We start from the raw sequence: 27,448 nt of genomic DNA, 5'->3' as shown, positions 1-27,448 counted from the left end.
CATAATTATTTAAGATCGACCTGCCTTTCGTCCTGAAATAAGTGTAAAAACTACGGAACCGTTCGGCGCTTCGTCAACGTTGTTGACTGGCCCTGTGTCTAGGAGACCCATCACCAGATGGAACTCGGCAGATCCCCGGCAATCTGTGAACGCTGTACGTAGCCCATGTCTTTGTACGAATACCCTTGGTAACGCAACCAACCTTCGACATTCATCACCTTCACTGATTTCATCCATGGAAGACGCCGTTCGCCCCAGCGAGCAAGCCGCTCGTAGCATGTACGCGCAGGGGTACGAAACATGGTTCACGATATTCGAAAGCGCGTCCAGAGAAACATCCTTGCCAAGAGAAACCCTGCAACGCTTGGGAACCGCCTTTCCTAACCAGCCTTGTTTTCCAAACAATGTCGCCGTCGATAGCATTTTTGACAACGCTGCTTTGGTCAAAGGGATCATTTCCTGGCATCCAACCAGTGATTCAGGCCATTTGCCGCCATTCAAAGAAGAGTCCATTTTCAAGATTGCATGGAACAAGCCAACCAGGGTGGTTCTGACATCAGATATACGGCAAGCAAAGGCTACTCTGCCGGACATCTTTGGTGAAGGCAGCCGCCATATTCCCGTCCTTCTTCAAGCTTGGGCATACATTCTTTCCGCAAGATGGGCTGAGTTAATCCCCAGCGCACGTGTTCGGTTCAGTGGAGAAATCGATGGGTCTCCCCCAAAGGTGAACAAAGAAGCTGCTGCTACAATAAATATCGGTGCAGTGAGTGGAGACGCCGCCAGGTGGTGGAATGCCATACTATCGGTCAAGGAGAGTTGGGATGCCACAATCTGCAATAAAAAAGGCCAACCTCTTCATTCACCATGGTCTACGACACTGACATCTGAACACCCTTTATTGGTCTTGGCAGAAATCGAAACAGAAGCATCAACGCCTAACGACAATCCACCTTCGTCGTCTACAGCGCGCCGTTATTTGACCGACTACTGCATTTACCATGGCATCGACGGTGATGTGAACCTGGCAGCCTTCGCAGCAGCCTTACTCATTCCGGCTGCCAAGTACGACGGCAGAGGGATGGGGATACCGGTCCCAAAGATAGTCCGAGATCAGCACAGAGGAGAGAACGAGCGCCCAGCAGCCTCCAGTTTTGAGACTCCTGATCCTCTCCAACTTGACAAGCTCTTGACGCTTAGTTGCAATGCCAAAGCAGTCAAGGCTCTCCTCACCAGTGTGTTCTTCGAATCGGGCGTCGAAAGCAACATATGCGGCATGTGGCTACGGGGCTCGTTTACGTTTCTCAGCACCGTCAAAGACCCCCATGTACTCCTGCGTACCATGATAAAACGCGATCCGGAGCTCGGTTTCTTGTGGGTCGGTGCTTTCATAACAGGGTGTCACGATAGAGCACTACGTGAGGGCCGCAGCGGTTGGTGGAAAACTGATCTTGGGGCAGCTGCTTGGACAGGCACACTGATGTCTTTCATTCAAGAACCAGTGTTCTGCCCGCCGCCAGGAACAATATCAAACCCACGCGCTGACGAGTGTCGTCTATCGTACCTCTGCCATGATATGAATTACACCACGCCGCCATTGTTTCCCTTTGCACCATTCGGCTCCACCGCTCTACTTGACACCAATCTTAATGTTCGAGAGCATTCTTCTTGTGGAAGAGATCATGTCCTCAACTATGTCGGTTTAACCTGGCGCTGCAGTGACGGCACAGAAGTCAAACAAGGGCCGGAGATGCCAGTAATCGCGATGAGACCCAAGGTTGGGAAACAGTCGGGTTCCGACAAACAAGTTGATATTAATTATGAAGATTATGATTCAGAGGACGACAATTCGGAAATGGTGACCAGAAACATCTTCACCTGGCTTCGTGGAGAAGATGGGTTCCCTGTTGCCGAGAGGGCGATCCGTGAGCACGAATGGATTGATAACTTGGATTCTGATGACGATGAGCCCATTGAGGGAGACGTACGTTCTACTGTCGGGGGACGTCTTCATGGGTGGTTGTTGAAAACAACAACACAAAGGTCGTATTCCATCTAAAGCTCTCTTACCCACAGGATGATCAAGAGTTCCGATGCATTAGCCCGCTTAGATTCCTGAATAATTTGTGCTATCCTTTGAAAGAATGCATTAATGTAGCTTTATGTATTATTAAATTGGAATAGTAAGAATGTTAACAGTGAAAGAAAGAAACAACTGACAGTGCTTGAGGGGATGGGATGGGCAACTGGACGCATGACAGACTTTATCGGCGGTAAAATGACAGTAATATCTATGAACATTTACACTATTCATTTCATTCTTCCATCCAAGTCCACAAGGCTAGAAGCCACTAAAATTACATTAAGTATTAAACCCCATAGACCAGTTTGCCTTGACTACTTGCCAAAGAAGGCACAAAGGTGTTGCCCAATTTATGCTGTTGTCCTCAAGCTGCTCTGGAATTTCGTACTCTGGCGATCGTCTGACAGTGACTGGTGAAGCCATTGTATTTGACTGATGACGCTGCATGCGGCGATAATCGTCATTGTCACAATCTCTACGACGTTGATCATGATTATCGTCCTGGTTCTGATTGCCATTCTTGTTACCATTGTTTCGTCTTCGTCGGTAAGCGCCATACTGGGGCGCAGGCTCGTCGTCCCAATCGAACTCACGGCCACGACCACCTAGATGAGATGCGCGGACGTCATCACCTTTGCATTCTTGTTGGTCGTTTCGCATATTGTTTTGTGCTGGAACTACCGTATTTGGCCATGCTGCGATCTTGTTTTCCGCCTGTGGGGGAATCCCGGGACTTTGACTGAGGAATGGGTCGCCTGGGACGATCTTGGGAAGCAGGTCGTGCTTCACCAGAGCCAAGCCCAGCTTTATTAGCAACTGTAGTCGCGGGTAATGCTGTAATGTCAGGTGGCGCGCCTGGAACGACCTGTTTCAACGTAAGAATCAGCTTGTCGACCTTCGCTATCAACTACTAGTCCCGATACTCAGGACGAGTTATCTCTAGAAAACCGTAAGGATCTTCTTCGATCGAAATTGAAACGGCCGTAGGACAGCGCATATGACTGTGGCGCGTCTCTGATTGACCAATACTCAGACGTGAAAGACGGGGGCGCATACACAAACATAATATTAGCGCTGGCGGCATCTTAAGTCCGGACATAGTCTGTAGGTATCCCCTCGAAGGCAGAAAACGGCCATTAGGAAGTAGCGGGTTATCACTGATTTTTCATGCAGACTTTCGAAGTGTGCTCAGACTGTTTCCAGACAGGCAATTCCATGGCCTTGAGCGCGTCGCTTGAGCCTGTTCCTACAAGACAGGCTCACAAGACACAGGCCTGGGTCAAATGATCCTCTGCCGTTATTGTGGCAATGGTATGGATTGGTTAAAGGGACGAATTTTTGTAATGATTAATAATGGAAATGAGATTTGATTCGTTGTGCACTGAACCTTTGACTGCTTGACTGGGCCCTTATGATATTCTGGATAAGCAGTACCAACGGTATTGTGCAATTGTGACTATGTGCTATTAATTGTTTTGTAATTCTTGCACAATCGCCATCTCGTTTTTAGAGTTGAACATTCAAGCACAAAACTAGAAGCCCGCGTAACCATTTATATATTTATCTTTTATTTAACACTCATTCCAGTTTACACTTGGAAGCTAAATGTCATTTAAGGGGGAATTATCAGTACAATATCTACCTTTTGACTGTTGATCCCTCCTTTCTAACTACACTCCGTGTCCGAATCAGGAGATGGCATATCGTCAACGTCATCATCAAAGCGTACATACTTCTTCTTTTTCATCCTTCGGTCTTCCATGCACTGGGAGCAAAAATTAACCGTAGGGGCTTCTCGTGACTCCACTCCATCTGTGCAATCTCCAGCTTCGTCATTGAGTGCCGTCTCCTTACACCGTTCCAATACAGGAACTCTATTCCAAGTCCTACCGCAGATGCATTCGCTGTATGATATCGTTCTAGTACACATTACTTTGCGATTGTCCTGGAAAGTGTTAAGTATAGTTAGTTGCTATACGATGGGAAAGTTGGGAAAGTAGTGAGATTGTTGTTCTGTAGTTTGACTAGAGCTATTCATACATAGACTCATGAGTACTATGATTCAGCGTGTCCTGGTCACCAGATATACATGAACCTTGACCAACATGGAACGCAGATAGCAACAAGACACAAGGCGCTCAGAAAGTGTTTCCCAAGGGCCTTTGCTTATTCTGAGCTTATCCCAAATCTCAATCACTCCTCTTCCTCTTCTTACCACTCTCCGTCCAAACACCCTGTCGTCGATTGGGGCCAAATTCAAAAAGACGCTCCTTGTTGTCGACCTTGGGCAATACTTTCTCGGTCTGTTGAGTGGCGTCCTTCATGTTGCGTCGACCTCTGGAGGCCAATAGCTGAGCAGCACCAGGGTGAGAGATTTTCCACCGACGCCTTCGGTCTATCTCATCAGTCACTTCTCGTTTGTTTTTGCAGCTGATACATTCCATCGATTCCCGAGCAGGGATGTAGGAATTAAGGCACCCGTTATGAACGTGGCGCTGGGTGCACCACGTAGAGACAGTCCGTGTCTCCCTGGTATGTTTCCCGCAACCGGGGCAGTAGGTTTCGATCGTGCGATATTGACACATATTCGTGGATTGTTTCCAGTCTGGCGGATGATCGCTCTAGATGTATTTCTGTGTTAGTATTTGGCGGAAGTAGTATCGCAAACAAGCGGAATCACGTACGTTTGCGCTCTTTGCGTTTAAGTGAAGGTTCTAGTTCACGAACAGAATGGTAAAACGCTTTGGAAAGCAGATTTCAAAAGTGCGTTGTCAAAACACGGTGCGCGATGGAGATGCTGGAGGAAAGTCGGTCTTTGCAGGGTCTTAAGGCGCGTTAAAAAGGTTAGAATTCGGCGTGCAGTTCAGTAGTTTGCCAGTGCCACGCACTGCGACGACTAATGGTATTTGTTAACACCGCAAAACCTAGATTTGCCAACATATGATGTTTTTTGTCGGAATTGTCTGCATGGTTTAGTCGGGTAGATGCTTTCAGTCGGTTGTCAAAGGATCGGCATATGCCTGGTGAGAGTGGGAGATATTCTCAAAAGAGACTGAGGCTGAATCTCTTGGAGTAAATTTTACGAAGCCAGTTGATTTGTTTCGCGTCACTTCCAGAAGCTTTATCATGAAAGTATTCTACCTATAGATATTCTCCCTGCCTATGCATATACAAGCTACTTTGCTAGGCGTTTCCTTCGTTCCTCTTCTTCCCGAGTCTTCTTACAGCCACCACACTCTTCTTTATACTCTAGTTTAGTACTGAGAAAACATAATGTGCATTTCTTGTAGTCATGAAGACCTCCAGGGCATACCTCGATGTAGCCACCTTTTCTTATGACGTTTTCGCACGTCTGGCAGCGAGTTATATTGATTCTTTCGACACACATGGTGCCGTATGAGATGTATGAAATGAATTCTATAGATATATGTTTGAACAATGTCAAGGTGAAGCCGCAAGGGATTTACCGGGCTTTTGTATTCACCTGTCAGGTGATGTCCTTCATGGCCATCTACAACTGATATGAATTGGAGCCGTTAAAATGTCTTTCTGTCCGTCCATCAGATCAAGGCAATGTCGAACTAGATCGCCCGGCTAGCCCACTGATAGATTTTTAATCCGGCGTATTACCTACCTTAACAGGCAGCAATGCTCGTTAATGGGTCTCGACTGTAGACAAGGAAGGAATGTTCTTCATGTCGCCCTTTTTTAGCGACATTGTAGCTTTGAAGAGCTTCAGTTGTCGTGCAAGCGTAACTATCGTCGCCCGCTGGCCATTGCATTGTGTCAATGGCTCTCTGCACATTCTTCAGATCCTCTAGTGTGAGCGGAAGGACCTCGCGACCCAGTTGGTTGACAATGCCATCCCCTTCGGACAGATCCCTGCTTCCTGCAGCTGCAACTGTTTCGCCGATGTGGTAAAGCAATTCTGAATGGAATCCGGGCGTTATCTCATTCGCTTGAGCCTCAACCCTTGCTTCCTTATGAAGGGAATGCACGGATTGGATCCCGCCGAAGCTTCTGTCTGCATCGACCTTGCGAATGGTTTCAGCAATCACGGGGCATAGCGCCCAACTCGGGTCTGTAAACTCCCAAAATGTGCAATCCTGTGTGCCAGTCACAATCGCGTAATGTAGGATCAAGATTAAGTTGATGCCTTCGATGTTCCGCATACAAGGATGGACGATTATTGACGAAAACACAGCACAGAAGGCTTTCGAGTAGAGATAATCGTATCCCTTCTCGTATGTCCCCGGCGGGAGGTACCGTAGGCGATTTATAGGCGAGATGATCGACACAGGACTGCATCGGCGAAGGCGAAGACAAATCTTCCACATATGCATAAGAAAAGGTCGCGGAGTTTGCTGGAGAATGTCTATAGCCACCTTCATGTCTGAAGCCTCCCATCTTGTATCGACTTCGGCCTCATCTTCAGCGCTCCAGTCGTCGCCTGGAGGCTCATGGCGGTACCCGACAAGCCTGTCGACTTCAGCTTCCTCGATAGAACTTTTGTCTGCGATCCAACGTCTTGCCGATTGCCGGCCTGGTGCTTTATGCTGCCAGCTGTCACAACCTGGCAGGATAATTTTTTTTATTGTCAGTTTTTCTATACTCTCTTACCAGCTAAATTCTCAATATAACCTGCAATAGTTACAATACTTACCCGCCATCTTTCTCAGTCTTCTCACCTCTTGTTTCTTATCTCTTCCTCTGTTCTTCTCGATTCGGTTGCTTTTTCCCCATCTCGCACCAACATCAACCTCTTGTTCCATATCCATCTGATGATATCGCATAACCTGAGCGTTAATAGTGTCAAGCACTGTTCTTACCTGAACCTCCTTTGCCTCGTAGGCTGATGACGGATTCTGTGGATGCAAGTTAGTGAGAATGTTGGAAGCTTTGAGAAGGTGGAGGACTAGAACGATTGCGTTTTCTTGGCTGAAAGGGGGTGGTTCCAAGCCGCCCATGAGAGTGTCTCCTTCTGTGTCCATTTTGTCTTGTGGTTGGGGGATAATGTTTGTTGTGAGAAATCTGTGAAATGTTGTATCTTGCTGTCCAGTGACTTTGACTACGGTTCATGGCCTTTATACAACTTGTAGCTGAATAAAATCAGACATTGTGTTCTGAATATTACCGTGTTCTCCAACTTAAGCCTGCTGTGTTTCAAGACTTGGAAATGTTCTTTGTCTTGACCACGAGAATCCTCCCACAAGACAAAGGCGAAGTAAGGCTGGAACAAACCAATTGTCCCAAACATTCCGTTCGACAATTGTTCACGTTAAGATGAACAGAAGTCAAGTATCGAATTCTCATGGTCGTATTGAAATCCAAAACTTTTCGCATTCGTCAACTCTAAATCTTTCAATCATATCCATCCACGTGAAGATCTAAAACAGTGTGTACATCAACCTCTTCCACCAAGGGAACGTAGCAAGCTCCGCTCGCCAAGCGTTGATTGAATCCCAATCATGTTCACGTCGTCCGGTGTCGATATCAATCTTGTCGATGCTGATCCAGCTTGTTCGCTTCCAGATAACACCTCCAGCCCAGAAAGCCAAAACAATAGGCAGTCCAAGATATTGCATAAAGAAATCTTCAACTGTTCCCATACCCGACTCGCCTACAGGAGCAACAATAGCGACGTAAAACTGTGGCTTGTTAGAGAGTGTTCAAGGAGTGAGATTGTGAAAGAAACGTACCTGAGCAATAAGAATGACGACAACAAAAATCAAACCAACCCACGACCCGTAAACGCCACCAATAGCCTTGAAGGGGATTTCATCAAGGGTGTGCCCATTGTACTTCCACGCAGCTCGGAATCTGATGTGCGCGAGACAAATAGAGCCCCAGCAAACAAGCATAGCCAAACCAGACAAAGCCAGAAGCCAGTCGAAAATGACAGGACCAGCCGCATCGAGGTTCAAGAAAGCAAGGCATCCAAAAGCAATGATGAATCCAACAGATGGCAAAGGTCGACCAGCGCGATCAACCCACGTAAAAATCTTGGGCGCGAAGCCTTGTTGTGCGAGAGCAAGAAGCGTTCGAGATCCTCCGTACACTGAAGCGATACCGAGTGACAAGACTGATGATAAGATGACGGCGTTCATGTAGTGGTCGAGACCCTTGAGACCAGAATATTTCCCGACAAGAACAAAAGGCGACGCGGCGCTGTTGGAGTAGGAGCTTGAGCTGAGGAGGTTTTCGTCGTTGCAGCTGACCAGCATACCGACAAACAACAGCGCAACAATGTAGAACAAGCAAATTCGCCAGAATACTTGTTTAATTGCTTTGGGGACTGATTCGGTCGGGTTTCGAGATTCAGCTGCAGCGAGACCGACAAGTTCGGAGCCCGCGAAAGAAAACGCTGCCGTAACAAAAACAGAGCAGAATCCTTTGAATCCATTTTTGAAAGCACCTGGGTCCTGCCAGAGTTTGAATCCTTGGTACGTGTCATAACTACCACTCGAAGGTCCTCCGCCACAGACGAGCACAAGGGCGATGATCATAAAGATGGAGATAGACGTAAGTTTGAAGCAAGCAGCCCAGAATTCCTCTTCCGCGTAGCCGAGGGTGCCAAACATGTTGAGAATAGTAATAGCGGCGAGAAAAATGGCGATCCAGATACCGGGATTCGAATCAGGGGCCCAGTATTGGATGGTGATGGCGCAGACTGTTAGTTCCAGGGGAAGCGTGGCTGCCCATTGAAGGCAGTAGTTCCAAGCCATCGCGAAGCCGAATGCAGGGTCGATGAAGCGTGCTGCGTAGGTATAGAAACCTCCAGAAATAGGATACATGACGGCTAACTCGCCCATTGCGTAGACGACGTTGAAGACCATGACACCGACGAGGAAGAAGTCGATGAACAAAGTAGCAGGGCCCTATAAGAAACAGTCAGTATTGTTTTGAAAACAAGAGATTCATCACTTACACCCTTGCTCAAAGCAGAACCAGAACCAACAAAGAATCCAGCACCGATTGATCCCCCGATAGCAACCATCTGAAGATGTCTGGGCTTCATCTTGCGATCCAACTCAACAAGACCCAAGCCATAATGCTTTCTCGTAAAAGACTTTGCATTGAGGCCTGTCCTGGTCATGAAATCATCCTGCTCATATTCTTCTCCTGTAGCGGTAAACGTCTCCTTGCCAACAGGAGCTCTTTCGTCAACATCTCTCACGACACCTTTTTCACCCACGACAGGGGCATCAGTGACTTTTTCGACAGCCATCTTTACAATGAATCTGGATATAAGCCAGAATGAACGAAACAAAAAGGGACAAAGGGAGAAAAAAAGTCTGGCTACTATGGCCCCATTATAAAAGATCTTTGTTGAATGCAAGCCGGTTCTATTTCGCCCCATAGTAAAAAAAAAACGCCATTAGTGAAGTGGGTTCCACAGATTTTTTACATGGTTCTGACTCTTGCATTTTTCACGATATGGGATAAATTCGCTATCAATTGAGAGAATCTCCACGATCTAAAAAAGGGGGCTTCTCTATTTCCCCGGGTGTTGGTTTTGTTTCTTTACGTAAGTCTCCATGGGGAACGTTTGGTCTGGATGAGGTTATCTTGAGAAATTGTATGTGGAGAATATGTTTACTCCAAACTGGAGGTGAAATTGAAGAAGTTTTTACAGCCACTCACTCCACCAGGAATTGGAGAAGACTTTAACAAAAGGTTCAATAATAAATAGAGATGCAGTCTAATATTTGCTACAGTGAGAAGATACATCCTTGATTATGAAGATGTCGATCTTGATTGATAGTAATGATCTCTGTCTCAAACAAGATTTCGGCCCGATCAAAAAACGTTTTCATCGCCCGCGGTGGTTCGACAGTATTTTGCCACTGTAGATTCAGAACGACATGCTGTAATTTACAACTGTCAATTGCTACACTCATCAATTGATTCGACAAGTAAATACCTATCGCATCAATTACGTTACTCCAATAACTAAACATGCCAGGAATGACAAGACCCCTGTTCTTTTAACGTAAATAAAGCGGCTCAACGGATCTTTGGTGGAGACTAGACTTTGAGGCTTATGTTGGCTTGCTATTCCCGTGCCAGCCGTTGAACCATGCGATGAAGTGGATTACAATTAATGGCCATGATACCCGTCAAAGTATGGCGACAGATAAGACATCAATGATTAACATCAGAGGGTAACAATTATGTTATTTAACATTCCCAGTATATCTTGGGATACCTTCAACATGCCTCTATGTACGCAAACCCACAACTCCATAATGTACAAGGGTATTAAGTCATCATCCCATCGGCCTTTGCTTGAGCCGCTCTGCTATGCTCCTCGTAAAACTCCAGCGTCAACGCAGCCAGGAACCCAGGAATACACCCCTTCTCCCTAACCCAGAATCCAATCTGATCGCTTATCCTTCTCGCGAAATCACTTCGTGGACCGCCGCCGACCTTCATCGTGCCGCGCTCACCATCAAACACAATCGAGTTCTCATGCTCGTCCGTCTGCGATGGGTAGAACGTGCTTTCGACTCGCATCTTGCCGTTGGGGATAAATGTCACGGTCCAGCCGAGCGTGGAAAAGATGGCTTCTTTAAACTCTTGAGACTTGGAACCCCAGACTTCCTTCAGACGACGGGTGCGCTTCTCGGCTGATGCTGTTTCCGCCTTGGCTGCTGTGATTTCGCGCTCCATTGCTGCAAGAACAGAAGTAGGAATCATGGGTGATGATGATTTGCCGCGGAGTGTGGCGAGGAGTTCCTCATTCTCCTTCTTTAGAGCTGTGAGTGTCGACCTCTTGATCGCTTCAAAGTCAGATGTCGGGTTTGACTTGAGCGACAAGACGCGTGTTTGTGTTGACTGCTTGGCAGCCTTGAGTTGCTCGCGACTGGTAGACAAGTCCTTCTCCAGCAGAGAAATCTTGTTCCGGGCCTTGGTCAACTCCTCTTCCAGCTTGCGCTTCTTCCTTGTGAGCTGTCCAAGCTGTTCTTGAGTGCTGTCATCCTCCACTCTCGATCGCTTGCTGCCTGTAACCGGTTGAGGGGCGCCTGTTGACGAGGGCTCGAGAGACGACAGCTCGGTGTGTAGTGTTTGGACCTCCTTCTTGTACTGGTCGACAAGATCTTCAAGCTCTTGGACCCGTTGCACTCGGGCTTGGTCGAATTGCTCGGGTTGAAGCGTCTCGTCCTCGGTGTCGAAAGTCTTGAGTTGGGCGCGAAGGTATTCTACTTCCTTGACAGCCATAACACGTTGTCGGTCGAGGCGCATGCGAGCCTTGTCAGTGTTGGCCGCGCTGGCTGCGGTCTTGGATTTCTCGACTTCGCTCTTCAATTGGGCCTTTTCGTCATTCAGAGACTGGATGGTGTTTTGTGCAGATGTAATTTCGGCTTGTAGCGCGCCCACTTTCTCGACGTAGGATGCATTGTTGAGACGCTCCTCCACCAAGGCTCTAGCGACAGCTTCTGGTGAGTTGAATTGGGATTCGTCCGTCTCGGCGGCATTCTGAAGGTACGCAGACCAAGCCAGTCTCTCGTCTTCAAGTCGCTGTCGCTGGATACGAGCTTCGGCAAGCTCTGCTTCAATCACCTCCGCAGATTCAAGTCTTCGCTGTAGGGTTCGCTTCTCTTCTTCGACAACTTCGACTGCTTTGCTCAATGATCGTAGATGCTTCAGCTCGGACAGCTGCTCACGGTTTGTAGACTCGAGGTTTCGGATATGCTGGACTTGTTCTGTGAGTTCTTGTCGGATAATCTCCATCGTCTCCGCATCGCCGCTTTGTGCCTTGAATCGCAAAACATCAGCCTCAAGATTTGCGATCTGTCCATCCCTCTCGGCCAATTGGGCTTGTGTCTGCTGCAGAGCGTTCTCTCGCTGCTCACTCTCCTCTTCAAGTTCTTTGACAGTCTTTTTCGCAGCTGCAATCTGCATCTCCATATCGGTAGCTTTGCGGTCGGCGATTCGTGCAGCTTCGTCCTTGGCAGCGGATAGATCCTCAAGCTGATCCTGAAGCAAGCGGGCCTCATCCTCTGCGTCACGAGCCTTGCGCTCTAGTTTCTTCTTATCGTCGTCGATTGACTCTTTGATTTGTTCCAATTCTTTTCGTAGAGCTTCGGCTTGTTCGACGGCTTTCTCGCGTTCGGCTTCGGCAGCTTGGCGCTTCTGGATCTCATCTTGTGTTTCTCTACGAGATTGCTCAACCTTGCTGTTGCTTGTCGAGAGGGCAATCTCTTTCTCTTGCTCGGTCGTCTGCAGGCGATATTGTAGAGTTCCTATCTCTGCTTTCAATGCCTCCATTTGACGTTTCCCCTTCTCAGACTCGTCCGCTTCAGGAGGCGGCATGTTCTCCTTATGACTTTCGCGCGAACTGGGGCGGGCAGGTTCTGGGACGAAACTTGTTCGAGAGGCGGGACGGGGGAGATTGGATTCGCCGGTGAGAAGGTTGTAGGATGGTTGAGTGCTTGCGCGAAAGGACATCTGATGCGCGGTTAGACAATCATTGTTTGTTTTGTTTTTGGATGGACTTACCCTGGAGTTTCGTAGGGACGTTTGCGGACGATCGAGGTTGGATGTACTTGCCCTGAATCTGTTGGATATGGGAGTTCTGCGGCTTCCACGCCCATCTTTGTCATTGGGCGTGTGCGAGCGCATTGTGGTGGTTGTTAGGTGGAGTTGATTGAATGAAATCGCGGTCGCAGCATGGTTTGTTTAGATCACCAGCGTGTTACGCTGTCACGTGATATCGCGGCCAGCTTGAGTCAGAGGCTTCCATATCATAGAAGATGATGGGTTATTTATGTATGTCATTGCTGAAAAGATAGAATTAATTGATCTTGCTTCATCCATTCTCTTGTTGAATTAATGCGGACGAAACATCACAACCTGAGGTTGGTATTGTAGGGTAGATGCCATCGTCAGCCACTTCGGATAGCTATTAGACTGTCAAACGGCTGAATGCAATTTACTGTTCATCTGGGTAGCGAAACGTTGAATTAAATAGCCTAAGAAGTGTCTAATCATAAAGAGTTCGTCTCTTATGCTTCTTTTCTACCCCAATACTCCAAAATGACGCTTGCTCATCCTCTTTATATAAGATGCGCTAGTGATGTATGTTTTCAGTTTGACTTTTCTGAATTTTCGGAAACTTTTTTTGTCTTGCTCATTTGATCTTTCTTGTACTTGGAGTACTTTTCACCGAGATACCGCATTGTTCTTGTGATACCACCCATCAAAAGTCCTTTGGCACTTTGTACTGTACTCGGCCAGTTCACTGTCTGCTTGATGGCTATGCGCACCGTCTCGTGAAGCTTCTGGGGTTCATCGGTGGCGATGCGACGCTCAAAGTCACCGCCCTGCATCTTTTTCACAGCGGTGCCATCATTATCCGTAGACGCCTTCATGAGCTCGTTGAACTCTCCTCGGGGAATACCGAATCGCTTCTGGTACTGGAAGTAGAGTCGTGATCGGAAGGTCTGGGGTAGGCGTCTGACCATGTTGCCGCGACGTATGGGGTCCATGTCCTGTTGGAGTCCCTTATCGGGATCAGGGTTCATGATCCAATCTGTATCGTCGATGCGGCAGGGTCCAGTAAAGTCGACATTAGGGAGCGTCTTGACGAGTGGGGCGTACAGACGGCGGAAGTGAACGATGTTGTTGTCGACAATGTTTGACACCTTGCTCTTATTCTCTGTAGGTAGAGCCATACGGGGATCACCTAAGTAGCTGAGACCTGCGATGGTACTGTATAACTCTACTTCTGTAAAGTTGGGAGGTAGGAGGAGGAGAGCAGTTCGAAGAGCGGCGATGAGGTTGTGCTGGTTGGCGAGTCGGACACGAGGATGATCGCGAAGAATCTTGACGGGCTTTTGAAGGCGGCCAGCAAGATACAAGCTATCCCAGGAAGAAAGGTCGTGAACAAGATTGTCGATACTCGTTACGCCGTACTTGATAAGCATACCGTTGACCTCTACGAACGGGTTGAAGTAAACACCAGCACCCCAATTTCCCACGCGCGATACAACGCCGGATCCCAAAGACGCAAGACCAGAGTAGTGATGTCGGTTTTGTTTCATATTGATCGAGTGCCAATGCTCAACATGCGACACACCAAAGATAAAGTCCAGCACTTTCGGCGTACCCTTTTGCGACTTGATGAGCGCCTCTGGGGGATTCGGATGAACAGCTCGAAAGTCGGACTCGGATATACTAGCTTTGGAAGCTGATTGAGGAAAGACACCAGAACCGTATGCGAAAGAGTACATTATAGGCGCGTTAAACTGTCGCAGCATGAGGCGCAAAGCTTCTTTGAGTTCGTAGTTGATGACCATGTGTTGATTTGCGCCAAAGAGACGATGGGGAAGGTCGGAAAAGCTACTGATCTTTGTATCGAGATCTTCCCATTCTGTGCTAAAGATGTTGAGTTTGCTGGCTTTGGGTTCTGAGGATGCGCTGTTTGCGATGGATTCATCCGAGCTTGCCGAGCTGCTTGTGGAGGGCTTTGACGAGTTGGAGTACCATCTTGAGTTGGAGAGGTATTGTTGTGTTGCGTTTAGTCGACGTGGGAGGAGAGAATGGGAGGATCGAAGGGTTATAACTCTGGTCGAGGAGGACTAAAGCTGTTAGAGGGAGGGTATGGAGGGGTACATGGAGCTTACCCTGAGGCCAATTGAGGCCATGGTTGGAGATGTACGGTATGCAGAGGTTTTCTGAGAAGTCGAGTATTCTGATGATAGCTATTGATGCGTGAAAGTCTTGGATAGAGAGCTAGGGTACGTCGGCCTTGAAAATGCTGGAAGAAGCTACCCGGAATGCTCCATTCGCAAGAGTAAAAAGATGGGTCAGAGGCTCAAGTGATGATACAAGTCAAACGATGCTGGTAACCCTCGACAGCCCCGATATCGAATCGAAGTCAGTGGAGCATATTTTTGTAACCACGAATGGTAACCTGGTGATCGTCGGGTCTGACGATATTGGCTTGACCTAGAAGCTGTGAAGCTGTAGAAAATAGATCAAAGTGGGTCACGAGAAGAGGAATGTGGGATGACCAATTACAGAAAAGCTTCATCATAACGGGACAGGGTCCACCTCCCTCCAGGAACTGCTACGTCACTGGACGATTCGGAACTTGGCAGCTTGGAGAAGAGTTTCAGGAACATTCTTAGATGCGTCATTGATTGGGACAAGCTAGATGAGTTCTACAGGGATTGATGCTGAGGGTGCATGGCCGAGGAGCACAAGGGACGACAACTTAGATCGGACTTCCCAGATTGTTTATTTTGGTGCCCTAGAGCTGAGGAGGGTATGTTTTGCTGCTCACTGTGTTATTGTCACGTTGAAGATGGTATGTCAGACATCCCCAAGGCAACTCTCAATTAAAACATTGATACCGGCACGTAGGGAATGAAACAAAATACTTTGGACATATGTCCTTCTTGATGATCCCAGATGTATAACTATGGATTTGCAACACCACGTCTCCAAGCGAGATATCCTGTATTTTGTCCAGAAAACATATGAATGCGTATACAAAGAAAATATAGCGAGAAAAAGGAAACATTAGGAACAAAGGGGAAGAAAAAAAGAGTGAAGAAAAAAGGTTTCACCCCGAACAAGCCATTTACGCTCGCTATTCAATGCGCCGCCAGAAACGTATTTCTGGCCTTCTATCCATGCACGTGGTAATATTCAACAGCGCCGTTTTATCGTCCTTCGTATTTGCCGCTGACAAGTTTCCTTGATACCGGAACGTCTACCCACTTCTGTTCTGTGCTCGCGCTGTCGTCGGCGAAAGGGTCGTCATCAGAGATTTCCTTGCCCTTGCCCTTACCCTCATCGAGTCGAGATATGGAAATACCGCTTCCTACGGGTTGATCGCCCGAGGCTGTGAGTTCCCATCGAGCTTCGATATGGCCTGGCTTGGGCTCTGTACCTTCTGCGCCAATAATGCGGCAGACGATCTTTTGAGGTTCAGCGGTAAGGGTGAGGTCACCGATGCGCCAGTAGACGAGGTGCTTGTCCTTGAGATGAATTCCTACAGGCTTTGTCTGGGCGCCACTTGATTTACCCTCGTATTTTGCGACAATGACCACGTTGTGCAGTGATACGGGAGCGGTAATCTTGGCGGCCGGGTTAAGCTGGTATTGCAGAAGCAAGCCAAGCTTGTCTCCCTGAGGCTTCCACGCGGGCTTTAGGAGCAGAGGAACATGCTCGGCCAATGTTGAAACGTCGGACTCTTCGGAGAATACTCGATAAGAAAATGCGGTGGCATTCTTGGTGAGGTGAGATACATCAAGATTGAACTGATCATGGTTGTCGGGGGATGAGTTTTGCACAAAGATGCGGTTAGGACCAATGCGCTCGAGGGCCGAAAAGTTGTTAATACGGATGGTTTCATAGCCTGGATATGTTAGTGACGAATGAGACATGACAGATATCGACTTACTCTTAGCATCACCGGAGTCACTTGGATTGTTGACGAATGCAACTTCACCAGTAATAGAAGCCGACTTGAGAACGCCATCTTCAAAAACAGCAGACACACTCTCAATGATGGACGAGTTGAGACCAGGGGCAGTCATTTGAGCGTGTTGAGGATGGTTTCCACCGCCCAATGAGTTGCCAGATCTCACCGATTGTGTATCAGAAGTACCGGCAATGCTAGCCTCGGACGCCAATGCAGCAACTGCACTTCCCTTGGAGGGAGATGGTGCAAGGGTTGGAGATGCTGCTAGACCACTTATAGGGGAATCGGTGCCACTCTCTGGGAGGTTAGGAGGCGGCACATACATGGTATGACGCACATCACGACGTCCCCTAACTGTACCACTTCGACGAGTGGCCGGTCCAAGTTTGAGGCTGTTGGCGACGCTGGAAAGTGCAGCCAATTTGGCATCAGGATCCTCATCCTCGACAGGAGTCTGCTGGATGTTGACCTTGAGCAATTGATCAGGGTCTTCGCCCGACTCTTGCTTAGCCTCCCGTTGAGCTTCCGAGATAGGATCGTTCATGGGAGGTGGAACGTTGAATCCGTCAGAGTCCTTTGTTGCGTTTTGCGGTGCCGGGTTCTCCTGCTTGTGCGACGGAGGAGGGCCGGGAGGTGGCTGGACATTTGACAGATCAATTTCGTGATTGCCGTTAACGGTGCCTCCAGCCGACTGTGGAATCGGGCTGTCCATAAGATTTTCATTGTGCGACGTTCCGTTCGTATTCTCGTGCGCGTCCGGCTTGGGTGTATCGTTTTCGCCATCGGGTACCCGCGGCATATCAGGGGTTTCTGCTAGAGACGACAATCGTTGGTGCTCTTGGAGGTTGTTGGACGATGCTCTGGGAGAAGGGCCCCGATCGTTTTGGCTGTGGCTCGTTCCCAATCTTCCGAAGCTGGGTCCCAACTTTCCAGGAGAAAGTTGACCGAAACCGGCGTGCATGCTCTGTCTTCTACGGCCACCAAACATGGTACCGAGACGGCGCAGTTTGCCTCCTGTATTCTGTTAGTTGGTTTCATTGGTGCTTTGTCAATTTGCATACCTGGCTTTTCTTGGGGCATTGAGGTCTCGCTCATGTCATCGTCGGCGTGGGAAGAAGTCGGGGCCGTAACTGGAGCAGGAGACGCTGTGTGAGCGCTCTGAGCTGGCAGATTGGTGCTATCGGCAGTGCTTGGAGGTACGGGTGTCGAAGGTGTGGTGCCAACAAACGATGACTGGCGCGTCGAGTTTCGAGTCGGAAGCTTCGCCTTGCCTGCAGTAGCTCTATGTACAAAGGATTCGATTTCTTTTTCGGTATTGATCTCGAGCATCAGTGCCAGTGTTTCCATAGCATTCTCCTGCACACGCTGGGCCGAATCGGACTCGTGGGTCTGGTATTGGGTGAGAAGATCTCGTAGATTGTTGACACGCGACTCGTCGAGAGCTTGGAGAGACTCAAAGATGAAAGGTGCCTGTGAATCCCATTGCCCAGTAGCAGACTCAAGCTTGGATGTAGCACTCTCGACCTTGGAAGTGTTTGCTCGACCCCCCTTCTTAGTGAGCTTGTCGACAGCGTTCTGCGATTCATCGAGGTCTTTGGCCATGGTTGACAAGTTGTTGGACATGGTGTTCATGTTTTGAAAGTCCTTTCGGTTGGAAAAGTTTCGTAGCGGGTGCTCGATGTCTTTCTCGATGCGATCGGCGAGTTGATGGTGAGCATGAGCAATGCTCTCAGTCGAGTCGATAATTCGGTTCCATGGCGCCTGGAAAACACTGCAATAATTGTAAGCATATTGCGACCCGATGCCACGGAATGGTAGATTTACCCTAGCTCTGATTGACCGTTTGGTACCTTGAATTGGGTGAGCTTTTTTAGACCCTGGACGTATTGATCCTCCACGCGACGGCGCTCCTGTGGGAATTGATTAGCGGGATGTCGACGACTCGCAACGAGAGCTATGCCGCTGCGTAGCCATTGTTGGTTTGTCGTACCTGGAGCCAGTCGGCGACTTCGTTGTTGACGCGGGTCATGCGCTTCATTCGTTCGGTAAGAGTTTGAACCGCCTGGCTGGGCTGGAGAGCTGCCTATTGCGCAAAAGGAGTCAGTTGAGCTCAATCGAACAACAGTTCCATTGGTCTTCCCGTTGCTCATGGCGATGGCAGTAGGAACTTACCAGCATGGCGGGATACTCGGCCCTGGCCATATCCTCCATGATGAACGGCGCAAAAGGATATTAAAATTATATATATGTGCGGACGAGGGAGCAATGCATTAATGATGGTATTAAACGCTTCAAGAGGTGATGCGCATTGCGGTCGCTGAACAAGAGGGGTTTCGGTCGAGATTCGGAGGGACGAAAATGTAGGAGCTTCAGTATGTACGTAGGCCTCAGAGTAGTACGTCAGGTAAACAATGACGATTGTAGGTAATCGGATGATTCGGAGAGGTAGTGACAAAAGTGTCCAGATCCAAGACGACTCGAGGTTGAAGAGGGAGAAACCGTGGTGACAAGACACTAATAACAAATACCTTGGCTGGGAGTGACAACGGCTAAAGGGACCAAGTTAAAAGTAAAAAGAGGAGAGAAGAGGCTGGCAGAGACAAGACAAGACAAGACAGGGCTGGCGTTGGTACTGAATTGGGTTGGACTGGGCTGGGGTAGCTCGATTTAGGGATGGTGGAGAAGGCAATAAGCAACGTTTGGTGGTTGGCCGAGTTTTAGGTATCCGCCAAAAATCACGAGGACAAAATAAACATGACCTCATTAGATATTGATAGCTGTCAAATATATCTGGTAAACACCAATAGATTAATCGTGACATTTCGACATTCACCTTTATTGTATTCAGCCAATGCTTTTCCATGGCATAAATATCCCCCTGCTTCCCTGTCCTTGTTTCTGAATTATGAAAATTGCGGGCCTCTTCTAACAGAAACCAAAACCAAGAACCTGAGACATCCTGGTCAAAGGGCTGATCTTTACCGGAAATTTGATCGTCATGCTCCAGACTCTTTCAAATCCTTTGACGTTAGAACCCTGCAAGTTGTACATAGATACACCTCATCCATCATGTCACTCCTAGAATGGAAAGCAGCTCTATCCATGTCTCAACGTTATGAGACAATCCAAAATATGTAACTAAAACCCTTGCATCTATCGACATGACTAACACCTCCTAGACAAACCTCCCTCTCTGCTTCTAGCATGAGTGAGGCCATCGCCATTGAACAGGCCGCCTACCAAATCTCTTCTACTCAGGTGCGCATGTAGCAATCCAAAACTCACGGAACCGCTGACAAGGCCTAGGAAGAGTATAATCTCGCCTGCCAACCGACATCAACTCCAACACCCCCGCAGCAGGAACAAGAGAGTGAGATCGACTCTGGCATTAGGATTGGGTCATATAAAAACTGCCGACCTGTGTCAGAAGGTGTCACTTCAGAAGTTTATCGGTCAGGCGACAGAGCTCTCAAGGTTATCGTGACATACGAAAACATTGAACCTCATAATCCTCAGCGCGAAGCAAAGATACTCAAGACTCTGCGATCACCATGTATTCCCCTTCTCGACACCTTTCGGGACCAAGAACAGCGATTCGTTCTCGTCTTTCCCTTCATGCCATATACTCTAGCCGACGTTCTCGCTCAAGGACCTCTACCTCTAGACTCTGCTCGTTCAATCTTTCGGGACATCTTGCAAGGTCTGAAAGATATACACACACAAGGCATCATACATCGAGACATCAAACCATCCGCCATTCTTCTCTCTTCCCCCACAGGCCCAGCGTATCTCTCCGACTTTGGAACCGCATGGCATCCTGAGCTGTCAATTACCTCAGAACCAGCAGACAACAAGATCCTCGACATTGGAACGGGTCCTTACCGCGCGATAGATGTCCTCTTTGGTAACAAATCGTACGGCCCGGAAGTCGACATGTGGGGATTGGGAGTCATGCTCTCAGAAGTCCTTCGTGATCCTCCTACCCCTATATTTGAGTCTCGTGCCGTTCACGAAGATGGAAACCAGTTGGGCCTCATCCTCAGCATATTCAAAACCATTGGAACACCCACTCCCGAGACATGGCCTGAGGCAAAGGAGTTCAAGGTCGCTCCTTTCGAACTTTGGACAAGTTTCCCCGGTCAAAGTTGGGAGGAGCTCCTGCCCAGCGTGCATCCCGACTTGATAGATCTCGTATCGTCGCTTGTACGGTATGATGGCCAGAGACTCACTTCCACGCAGGCAAGTCCTTTTCTCGATTTATCGTATCAATAAATAACTGTCTGTAGGCCCTTGAACATAAAGCCTTGGTTATAGAATTTGGTAAATAAAAGAACGTTTGAATTGTCGCTTTAATACTTTGCTTAGTTATGCTGGGTAAGAATTCCAATGTGAACTAAACGGCCCAACGCCTGCTGATCCATTTCTACATCTCTGTGTCGCCGTCATAATCTGTCATATCCATCTCCGCATCGTCTTCAAAGTTTGAAATGTCGATACTCATCCGTCCCATCTCCTGGGCCGCACCTTCAACGTCCCTTGAGTGGTTGCTGCCATCGTCGGTAATCATCTCTGTATCCCAACCCGAAGAACTCCCCTTAGGGGTCGTTATAGCAGGCAGGGAAGGATACCCACATCTGCTGGGGTCGTCACTCATCACGGGGTCACTCATCACGGGACTTTCCCTCGTAACACCATCAGGTCCCATTTCCCATTGCTGAAGCGGGCGAGTCGAGGAGGGGAGGAATGCTGGATTGGGAAACCCTTTGGTGGTCAGTAACCAGGCGGGAGTGTGGTTATGGCGATGCATGGCGCTTTGGATCTTGACGCCCCTGCAATGGGTCCGTAAATGACGACCCAGAAAGTAGCTGTCCAAATACAATCGATGACACTGACCACAAAGGCCTTCAGGCTCTTGATACGCAACAGGAGGTGATGGGGCACGGCGGAATGGTCTGGATGATGGAGGGGCAGACCAGCTCCGCCATATGTCGTTGCGTTGGTACAAAGGCAGGCCACTGTTGATATCGACAGAGTTGAGCAAATCATGGCGGTCGATACTATCGGCGTCGATATTGTTTGACGGGGGGTGAAAACGGACGATATTTGCAAAGTTGCTTGCAACGGTACCAGTGCCATCAACGGTGTTGGGTGTTGCAGGCCCAACGGAACTGTCAGAATCCGAATCGGCGCCAGCGAGTATGTCAGTTTTGCTCGTTTATATGGAGTGTAGGAGTACCTAGAGTAAACATTGTGCCGGATTTCTTTGTGTTATTTGTGTTTGTAGCGAAATGAAAGTGTTGATTCACAAGAATGTTTGGATGATGGCGGAAGAAGATCAAGACAGCAGAGATGTTTTGGAAATTGGAAGTAGTAGCTCTGAGATTGGAAGGGAAAGTGCTCTGGTTCAGACTTCCCGTTCCTCCTCTTCATACCGGCAGGTAAGATGGTCTCTTGGGTTTAGGGTACAAAATAAATGATATAAACTTATACCTAGCCTAAGGAGCATAAAGTGACCTACTAATTTCGTCCCTTATGCCTGAAGTGGCCAACCTCTGATACCCTGAGGATCCAACAAAGTCATCGTCCAAGGCACCTCATTCTAACCCTGACGTCTCTTTTGTGTGTCCGCACCCAAGTAGTCAATAGGGTTTCGACACAGCGGGCAAGTATTCTGGTTACTGCTCTGGAACCATTTGTACAAACAAGTCCTGTGGAACAAGTTCTTGCATGTCGTGCATCGCTTATCCGGCATGCGCTTATCTGTCGAAATGATACTGTAGCAAATAGCACACTCGCTCTGGCCCTTGAGAGCACCGATAATGTTTCGCTTGAACACTTGTAGACCATCGATGATGTTGCCGTTGGAAAAGGTAATGACACCCTGCGTAGTCATTATCCAGCTCTGCCATTTCTTTTCGTTGACGGCGACACGGTTGAGACTTTGCACGACGACATTCTCGATGGGGTAGTTTTGTGGGATTTTGATGGAGATGGCTGCTTGGCTTTCATCAACTTCGTAGCCAGCTATGATTTCTCGAGCGGCGCGAGCGACGCGCACAACAAGTTCTTGCTCGTCCATGGCGGGCGGGTCTTGGGTGTCAGCCCATTGCTGCACTTCGTCGAGGGCATCTGCGATGATGAGAGGGGAAAAGTATTTGGTTGTCCAGGATTCGACAGCAATTCGTGTCTGCTTGGATCGACAGTCGATATACCACGCTCTAAACAAGCCAGGAGTGTACTTGTGTAGGAGATAGAAGATGTGGACCAATAGCCATTGCATGTTCTTCTCCTCTGGTTCCGATTCTGCCAGTTTGACATTGTAATCCTGAATGTGTTCGGAAGCAAGGTTGATCTTTTCGAGCTTGAGAGGATGCGCGGCCGAGTGTCCGAGGACATCGAACATAAAGTCCAGCAATGGTGCTACGTAATTGTCTTGCTTGAGGTTTTCGTTAAAGTCGTTGCGGATCTTAAACGACGACGTCGAGTAAGCGTCGAATACGAGCTTCCAGGATAGGAGGTAAGATCGAATGGATGAAGGGAACTCTGCGAGCATTTCGTCAGAGTACTTTTCGAGTGTGGGAGCGTCGAGTAGAAGCGACAGGAGTTCGTCAGGTAGTCGAGCATCTATAAATGTTAGTAGTTGAATCAACTGCACAAGTCTTGAACATACCTGTCTTGTCCAGCATGGCGTCAATCGACTTTTGCTGTTGCTGCTCGGGAAGAGCCTTGTGAAGCAGATTGTACGCAGCTGTTTGGATATCACGCGAATCCGACGCCACCAGGCCAAAGATGTCGGACAGATCAGGGACTTGACGAATGGAAATCTTCTCGACTTCTCGACAGAGCATAGCATCCACAATCTCCAAAGGCTGAGAAGTGGTTTCTCGAGGGAGTCGCAGAAGCTCGATTAAAGCCCTAGGCTTAGCACTAGCAAACTCTTTGAGGGCATCTTCAAGATCGTCGTTGGGTTCGGGAAGAGATTCGATAGTCTTGTACAGCTTCAACGAAGAGTGGATGAATGGGAGAGCCTCGTCCAGCTCAAACTCGTGGGCGCGGTTCCATAGCGAAATGCAAAACTCGATTGCTTTTTCCCAGTATGAACCATAGACGTCTTTCATGCATGGTAGTAGCTTGTTAAGAGACCGACAAATATCGGCGCAAAGGGCAGGGCTCAAGGTCTCGGGCTCATCAAGCCATGAAGTAATCTGTCGGACAGCAAAGACGATTCGGTTGTTAGCCACAGGCAGCTCGCCCGCTTCGTAAATTTCAGCACAAGACGAAAGCAAGACCAGAGTCATCAGGGTCTTATCGCTCTCCGCTTTGGCGCCCGCAATCTCGCTTACAACTCTATTGCAAAAGGTGTTGGCTGCCTTGGAGGGTTGAAGAGTCTCGCCAAACCCGGCAATGATGGCAGACGCGGGTAGGACTGTCGTGGGGCCAACCTTGAGGACGTCGGGCTTTAGAAGAGCATCCTCGAAACCGGATGATGCTCCGTGGGCCTCTGCCAAGAATTGCACAAGCTCGCTGAGTGCCCTTGCACTGTATAAGCCTCTGGGGGTCAAGTCTTTTGAGTGCTCAGTTAACAGGTCGATCAATTCTTGAATGATTGGCTTTTCCTCAGCCGAGTCGCTCCAGACTTTAGCGTCAGCCACCAGATCGTTTAGGACTCCACGCGTCTTGGAGACAAACTCTTCAGCTTGAGCACTTGATTCAGCATGCTTGAGAGTTTGCCATAGTCGGTTCTCCTCCATGCAAGTGATTTGGTCAGAAATGAGCTGCACGGTCAAGCACTGAAGGTAGAGAAGCTCGAGTTGGAAAGGCTTTGGCAGTTGTGATAGCGGGAGTCTTTCAGATAGACGTGACACGTAAAGAGCCATTCGTGCGGGAATAGCACGTCCCTTTCTATCTCGGTGAACTCGGAGTGGCGTAGATCGAGGTGTTCCCTTTACTAATGCAGAAGCGCCGCCGGTACTGTTGGTGATGGATAGCGAAGGGTTCACAGACAGTTCTAGGAACGGCGCCAGCTCCTTCATCCACACGTTGGTGCTTGGGAAGAGTTCCTCGGATGGAATGTCGCTCGAAGCGGCACTTTGCGCTTGGGAAACCAATGTGTCGATACTGTGAACATGTTAGCTTGGTCGACTGTACGATACGAGTAGCCTACTCTAGAGATTGTGTTCCCGCTCGTTCGAGGTTAGCTTGAACGACGGCAACAACAGGCAATTTGCCATCCGTATGACCGTCCAGCAGAGTACGGATAGCAGTGGCCTTATAAGAAATCGCAGAGTCGTCAAGTTCAGAAAGACCCAGGAGCAGTGCGACCAGAGTCGTGTGGACGCGATCGTCTCGAGAAAACAGCTCGGGTCGGCCCTTGGCGGTAATCTCCAAAGCTTGAAGTGTGGACTCTGTCTTTTGGGGGTCCTTCTCGAGAATCTCGACAAGTGCTTGCACAAGCTCTCGGTAATTGCTATCGGTTAGAGTCTGGTATGTAACAGCAGCCTCCAACAGTTCCCAATCGTTGCTGTTTCCGACTGCAAGTAGTACAGCCTGGCCGATGATGTGCTTTTGCAAGTCCATGTTACCCTTGGCAAGGACAGCTCCTCTGTCGTTGGAAATGAGAGATGCAAGGGCAGCGTCGCGTGCTGGCTCGGATGGTAGATCAAGCACAGCCTCAACCCAAGAGTTCCAGATGGGCGCGAATTGAGTAGATACAGAGCCAAGTAGGTGGAGAGAGGAGAGCAGGTAGCGGGAAGAGGGGGAAGAGATTGCTTTGGCAGCATCGTCTCGAGCCAATGACGTGAAGAATGCTGAGAGTCTTATAATGCCATCATCATGAAAGAGGCGAGGAGACATGCTTAGAGCGTACTCGATGGTGCGCGCTGCGCCAAAGGGCTTCAGGTTGCGACTCTCCAGAAGAGTGATACACTGGTTGATGGCCTTGAGAGAAGGTTCAGCCGTGTGGTCGGGGACGGCAGCTGACTCGGCGATCTTGTCCTCAATCTGACCAACAAGACCAAACCATCGTCGGCCTTCCTCTGAAATCTTTTCCTGAGACTGTTGGTACTCTCGAGACACTTCAGGTAGGGATCCAGAAATCTTGGCACAGAAGATGCTGGCGAGTCGGTTCCATTCCTCTTCAGAGGCAGACACAACAGACGGAGAAGCTTGGACGGTGGCGATGTAGGCTTCCACGAGCACAGATATGGCATTCGGGCCCATTGGTATGGCGACAGTCTTTTCTGATACTGAGAAAAGGAATTGCTCGATAAGAGGGAACAGGTGTTCCTGTACAAAAGGTAATTGATCGTCGGCGGGTAGATTCTTTAGCAGTCGCTTAGCGGTATCGATGAAGCACTTCCATGCAAATGAGGTGTTCGTTCGTGGTTCTTCGCGATGTGTGATTCCTGACTTTAGCGATGACAAAAGTTGTGAGGCAACCTCAGGCGTGATCAGGTCAGATGGCAGAACCATCAACAATTGGTCGAGATACTCCCAGAACTTCGGTGGGCTTCCCTGCGATCCCTTGGAGATGAACGCTTGCATTCTACCCAGAGCTGACTTTGGTCCGGTGGTGACCTTTCCTGTGGACCAAACATCGGGGTACTTTTGTGTCATTTTTGTCAAGGCTCGCACATACTCCAAAGCCGAACCAGCTTGGTTGGTCTTGAGACCCCCGGTGATAAATGCCTGCTTGACCTTTGTGTCGTCGGCGTACGGTAGCTTTCGTTCAATCGAAGCAAATAGAAGTTGGCATACGGTCTTTCGGACTGCCGAGTCGTTGTAGGTGATTGTCTTCCAGACGCCTTCCTCCGCGAAATAGTCATCGTATCGTGATTGGAGCTTCTCCAGGTTACTTTGCTCGACTTTTTGCAATAGACCCAAGACAAGAGATAAGCTGGCAGTAACAACTCGAAAGTATTTGGCCTCGGCGTCTTCGGCTGTCGTAGAGCGTTCGTCACTAAGAGTATCTTGTGTTTCCTGAATAGCATCAATGGCGTAGTCAAGGATCTGGGCCTGGCACTTGTTCCAAAACGCAATGACCTTTTCAGGGGTGTTGAGAAATGGGGTTAGACCATCGCTAGCAGCTCTGGCTACCACGCGGTCGCGATCATACAAACCAGCAAGCCATGCACCGACGATCTTTGGTAGGTGCCGCTCAAATCTCTTGCGCGCGGACTTCATAAGCTCGAATTGAAGATTATGCGTAAGCTCACGGACTCGACGTGAGTTGTCTATCGATGTGCGAGGATATATTTGGACCTGTCAAAGTATAAGTTACTGCCATCACTATGATATGTTTCCTACTAACCCAAACGTCCAGGATGCCCTCTTCTACCCCGCCATCCTTCTCAAATGGGTGAGCTTGAACATGAGCTAATAGCTCCTCAAGTGCCTTGGCCTTAGTGGTGCTGTCTTTCTTTAACACATTCTTCAATGACACAACAACATTTGGGTCGGAGATAGCTGAGAATGACGGAGGTTCGGCGAGGTACGACAGGGAGGTTCCGGAGGCTGCGGTGCCAAAGCCTCCAAAGCCGGAGCGGGGTCCTTCAAAACCACGGCCGGCAGATTTCCCTTGTGACTTCTTCATGTTTGTGGTCTTCGGTAAAATGGAGTCCAAGTACGTTGGGGAAACAAATACAAAAAGAGAATGTACGTGTCCGGCCACTCGGCTGATGGCGCTCTAAATTGGCAGAAGCTTGCAAGGCTGATGATGATATCAAATTTGGTGGTGAGGGACCGAGTGATGTCACATGGAAGCACGGACCGTGGTTGGTTTAGTGGGGGTCGTGTCGTTCCACTGAAAGAGCCTCACTTAAAACTCGATGAAGAGAATGAATGACGATGCGATTGATAATGTTGACAATTTGAAGATCGTTTGGTTTTATAGTGGTTAAGATTCTACGTTTATTGCTAATTGCACATCG

At 48.7% G+C, this 27,448-nt stretch overlaps 9 protein-coding genes across 9 annotated transcripts; 2 read left to right on the top strand and 7 right to left on the bottom strand.

Moving 5' to 3' along the window:
- Nucleotides 1-235: 235 nt before the first annotated feature.
- On the top strand, nucleotides 236-2,059 carry EDB82DRAFT_561129 (uncharacterized protein; the record flags this gene model as incomplete). The annotated part of the gene is made up of 1 exon (XM_025737113.2): nucleotides 236-2,059. One exon carries the CDS (start codon nucleotides 236-238, stop codon nucleotides 2,057-2,059), a length of 1,824 nt encoding a protein of 607 aa, XP_025592006.2.
- Nucleotides 2,060-2,362: 303 nt separating this feature from the next.
- On the bottom strand, nucleotides 2,363-4,407 carry EDB82DRAFT_528884 (uncharacterized protein; the record flags this gene model as incomplete). Its single annotated transcript, XM_065609196.1, has 3 exons — nucleotides 2,363-2,715; nucleotides 2,765-2,917; nucleotides 4,299-4,407. 3 exons carry the CDS (start codon nucleotides 4,405-4,407, stop codon nucleotides 2,363-2,365), a joined length of 615 nt encoding a protein of 204 aa, XP_065463201.1.
- A 1,311-nt stretch (nucleotides 4,408-5,718) lies between these two features.
- Nucleotides 5,719-7,074, bottom strand: EDB82DRAFT_479518 (uncharacterized protein; the record flags this gene model as incomplete). Its single annotated transcript, XM_025737111.1, has 3 exons — nucleotides 5,719-6,656; nucleotides 6,747-6,879; nucleotides 6,913-7,074. 3 exons carry the CDS (start codon nucleotides 7,072-7,074, stop codon nucleotides 5,719-5,721), a joined length of 1,233 nt encoding a protein of 410 aa, XP_025592004.1.
- A 396-nt stretch (nucleotides 7,075-7,470) lies between these two features.
- On the bottom strand, nucleotides 7,471-9,395 carry EDB82DRAFT_561127 (amino acid permease-domain-containing protein; the record flags this gene model as incomplete). The annotated part of the gene is made up of 3 exons (XM_025737110.2): nucleotides 9,012-9,395; nucleotides 7,783-8,961; nucleotides 7,471-7,731 (listed from the first exon to the last, which is right to left on the bottom strand). Exons 1-3 carry the CDS (start codon nucleotides 9,309-9,311, stop codon nucleotides 7,471-7,473), a joined length of 1,740 nt encoding a protein of 579 aa, XP_025592003.1. The 5' UTR covers nucleotides 9,312-9,395.
- An 840-nt stretch (nucleotides 9,396-10,235) lies between these two features.
- Nucleotides 10,236-12,763, bottom strand: EDB82DRAFT_467142 (spindle assembly checkpoint component Mad1). Its single transcript, XM_025737108.2, has 2 exons — nucleotides 12,587-12,763; nucleotides 10,236-12,535 (listed from the first exon to the last, which is right to left on the bottom strand). The coding sequence occupies exons 1-2, from the start codon at nucleotides 12,707-12,709 to the stop codon at nucleotides 10,346-10,348; spliced, it is 2,313 nt and encodes a 770-aa protein (XP_025592002.1). The 5' UTR covers nucleotides 12,710-12,763; the 3' UTR covers nucleotides 10,236-10,345.
- Nucleotides 12,764-12,880: 117 nt separating this feature from the next.
- EDB82DRAFT_467141 (mitochondrial matrix Mmp37-domain-containing protein) lies at nucleotides 12,881-15,056 on the bottom strand. The gene is made up of 2 exons (XM_025737107.2): nucleotides 14,713-15,056; nucleotides 12,881-14,667 (listed from the first exon to the last, which is right to left on the bottom strand). Exons 1-2 carry the CDS (start codon nucleotides 14,731-14,733, stop codon nucleotides 13,174-13,176), a joined length of 1,515 nt encoding a protein of 504 aa, XP_025592001.1. The 5' UTR covers nucleotides 14,734-15,056; the 3' UTR covers nucleotides 12,881-13,173.
- A 552-nt stretch (nucleotides 15,057-15,608) lies between these two features.
- EDB82DRAFT_290335 (Muniscin C-terminal mu homology domain-containing protein) lies at nucleotides 15,609-18,882 on the bottom strand. Its single transcript, XM_025737106.2, has 6 exons — nucleotides 18,693-18,882; nucleotides 18,511-18,603; nucleotides 18,345-18,430; nucleotides 17,582-18,291; nucleotides 16,500-17,534; nucleotides 15,609-16,454 (listed from the first exon to the last, which is right to left on the bottom strand). Exons 1-6 carry the CDS (start codon nucleotides 18,729-18,731, stop codon nucleotides 15,757-15,759), a joined length of 2,661 nt encoding a protein of 886 aa, XP_025592000.1. The 5' UTR covers nucleotides 18,732-18,882; the 3' UTR covers nucleotides 15,609-15,756.
- Nucleotides 18,883-19,318: 436 nt separating this feature from the next.
- Nucleotides 19,319-20,867, top strand: EDB82DRAFT_290253 (kinase-like domain-containing protein). Its single transcript, XM_025737105.2, has 4 exons — nucleotides 19,319-19,654; nucleotides 19,700-19,778; nucleotides 19,827-20,759; nucleotides 20,807-20,867. The coding sequence occupies exons 1-4, from the start codon at nucleotides 19,590-19,592 to the stop codon at nucleotides 20,846-20,848; spliced, it is 1,119 nt and encodes a 372-aa protein (XP_025591999.2). The 5' UTR covers nucleotides 19,319-19,589; the 3' UTR covers nucleotides 20,849-20,867.
- A 1,252-nt stretch (nucleotides 20,868-22,119) lies between these two features.
- EDB82DRAFT_547965 (uncharacterized protein) lies at nucleotides 22,120-27,111 on the bottom strand (the record flags this gene model as incomplete). The annotated part of the gene is made up of 4 exons (XM_025737103.1): nucleotides 22,120-23,144; nucleotides 23,191-24,638; nucleotides 24,685-26,780; nucleotides 26,830-27,111. The coding sequence occupies 4 exons, from the start codon at nucleotides 27,109-27,111 to the stop codon at nucleotides 22,120-22,122; spliced, it is 4,851 nt and encodes a 1,616-aa protein (XP_025591997.1).
- Between the last annotated feature and the right edge of the window lie 337 nt (nucleotides 27,112-27,448).

This window comes from Fusarium venenatum (genome assembly GCF_020744135.1).
Source record: "Fusarium venenatum strain MPI-CAGE-CH-0201 chromosome Unknown EDB82scaffold_4, whole genome shotgun sequence".
Taxonomy (NCBI): domain Eukaryota; kingdom Fungi; phylum Ascomycota; class Sordariomycetes; order Hypocreales; family Nectriaceae; genus Fusarium; species Fusarium venenatum.
Note: the sequence above shows the minus strand (reverse complement) of the source record. Positions and strands in the feature narration are given on the sequence as shown.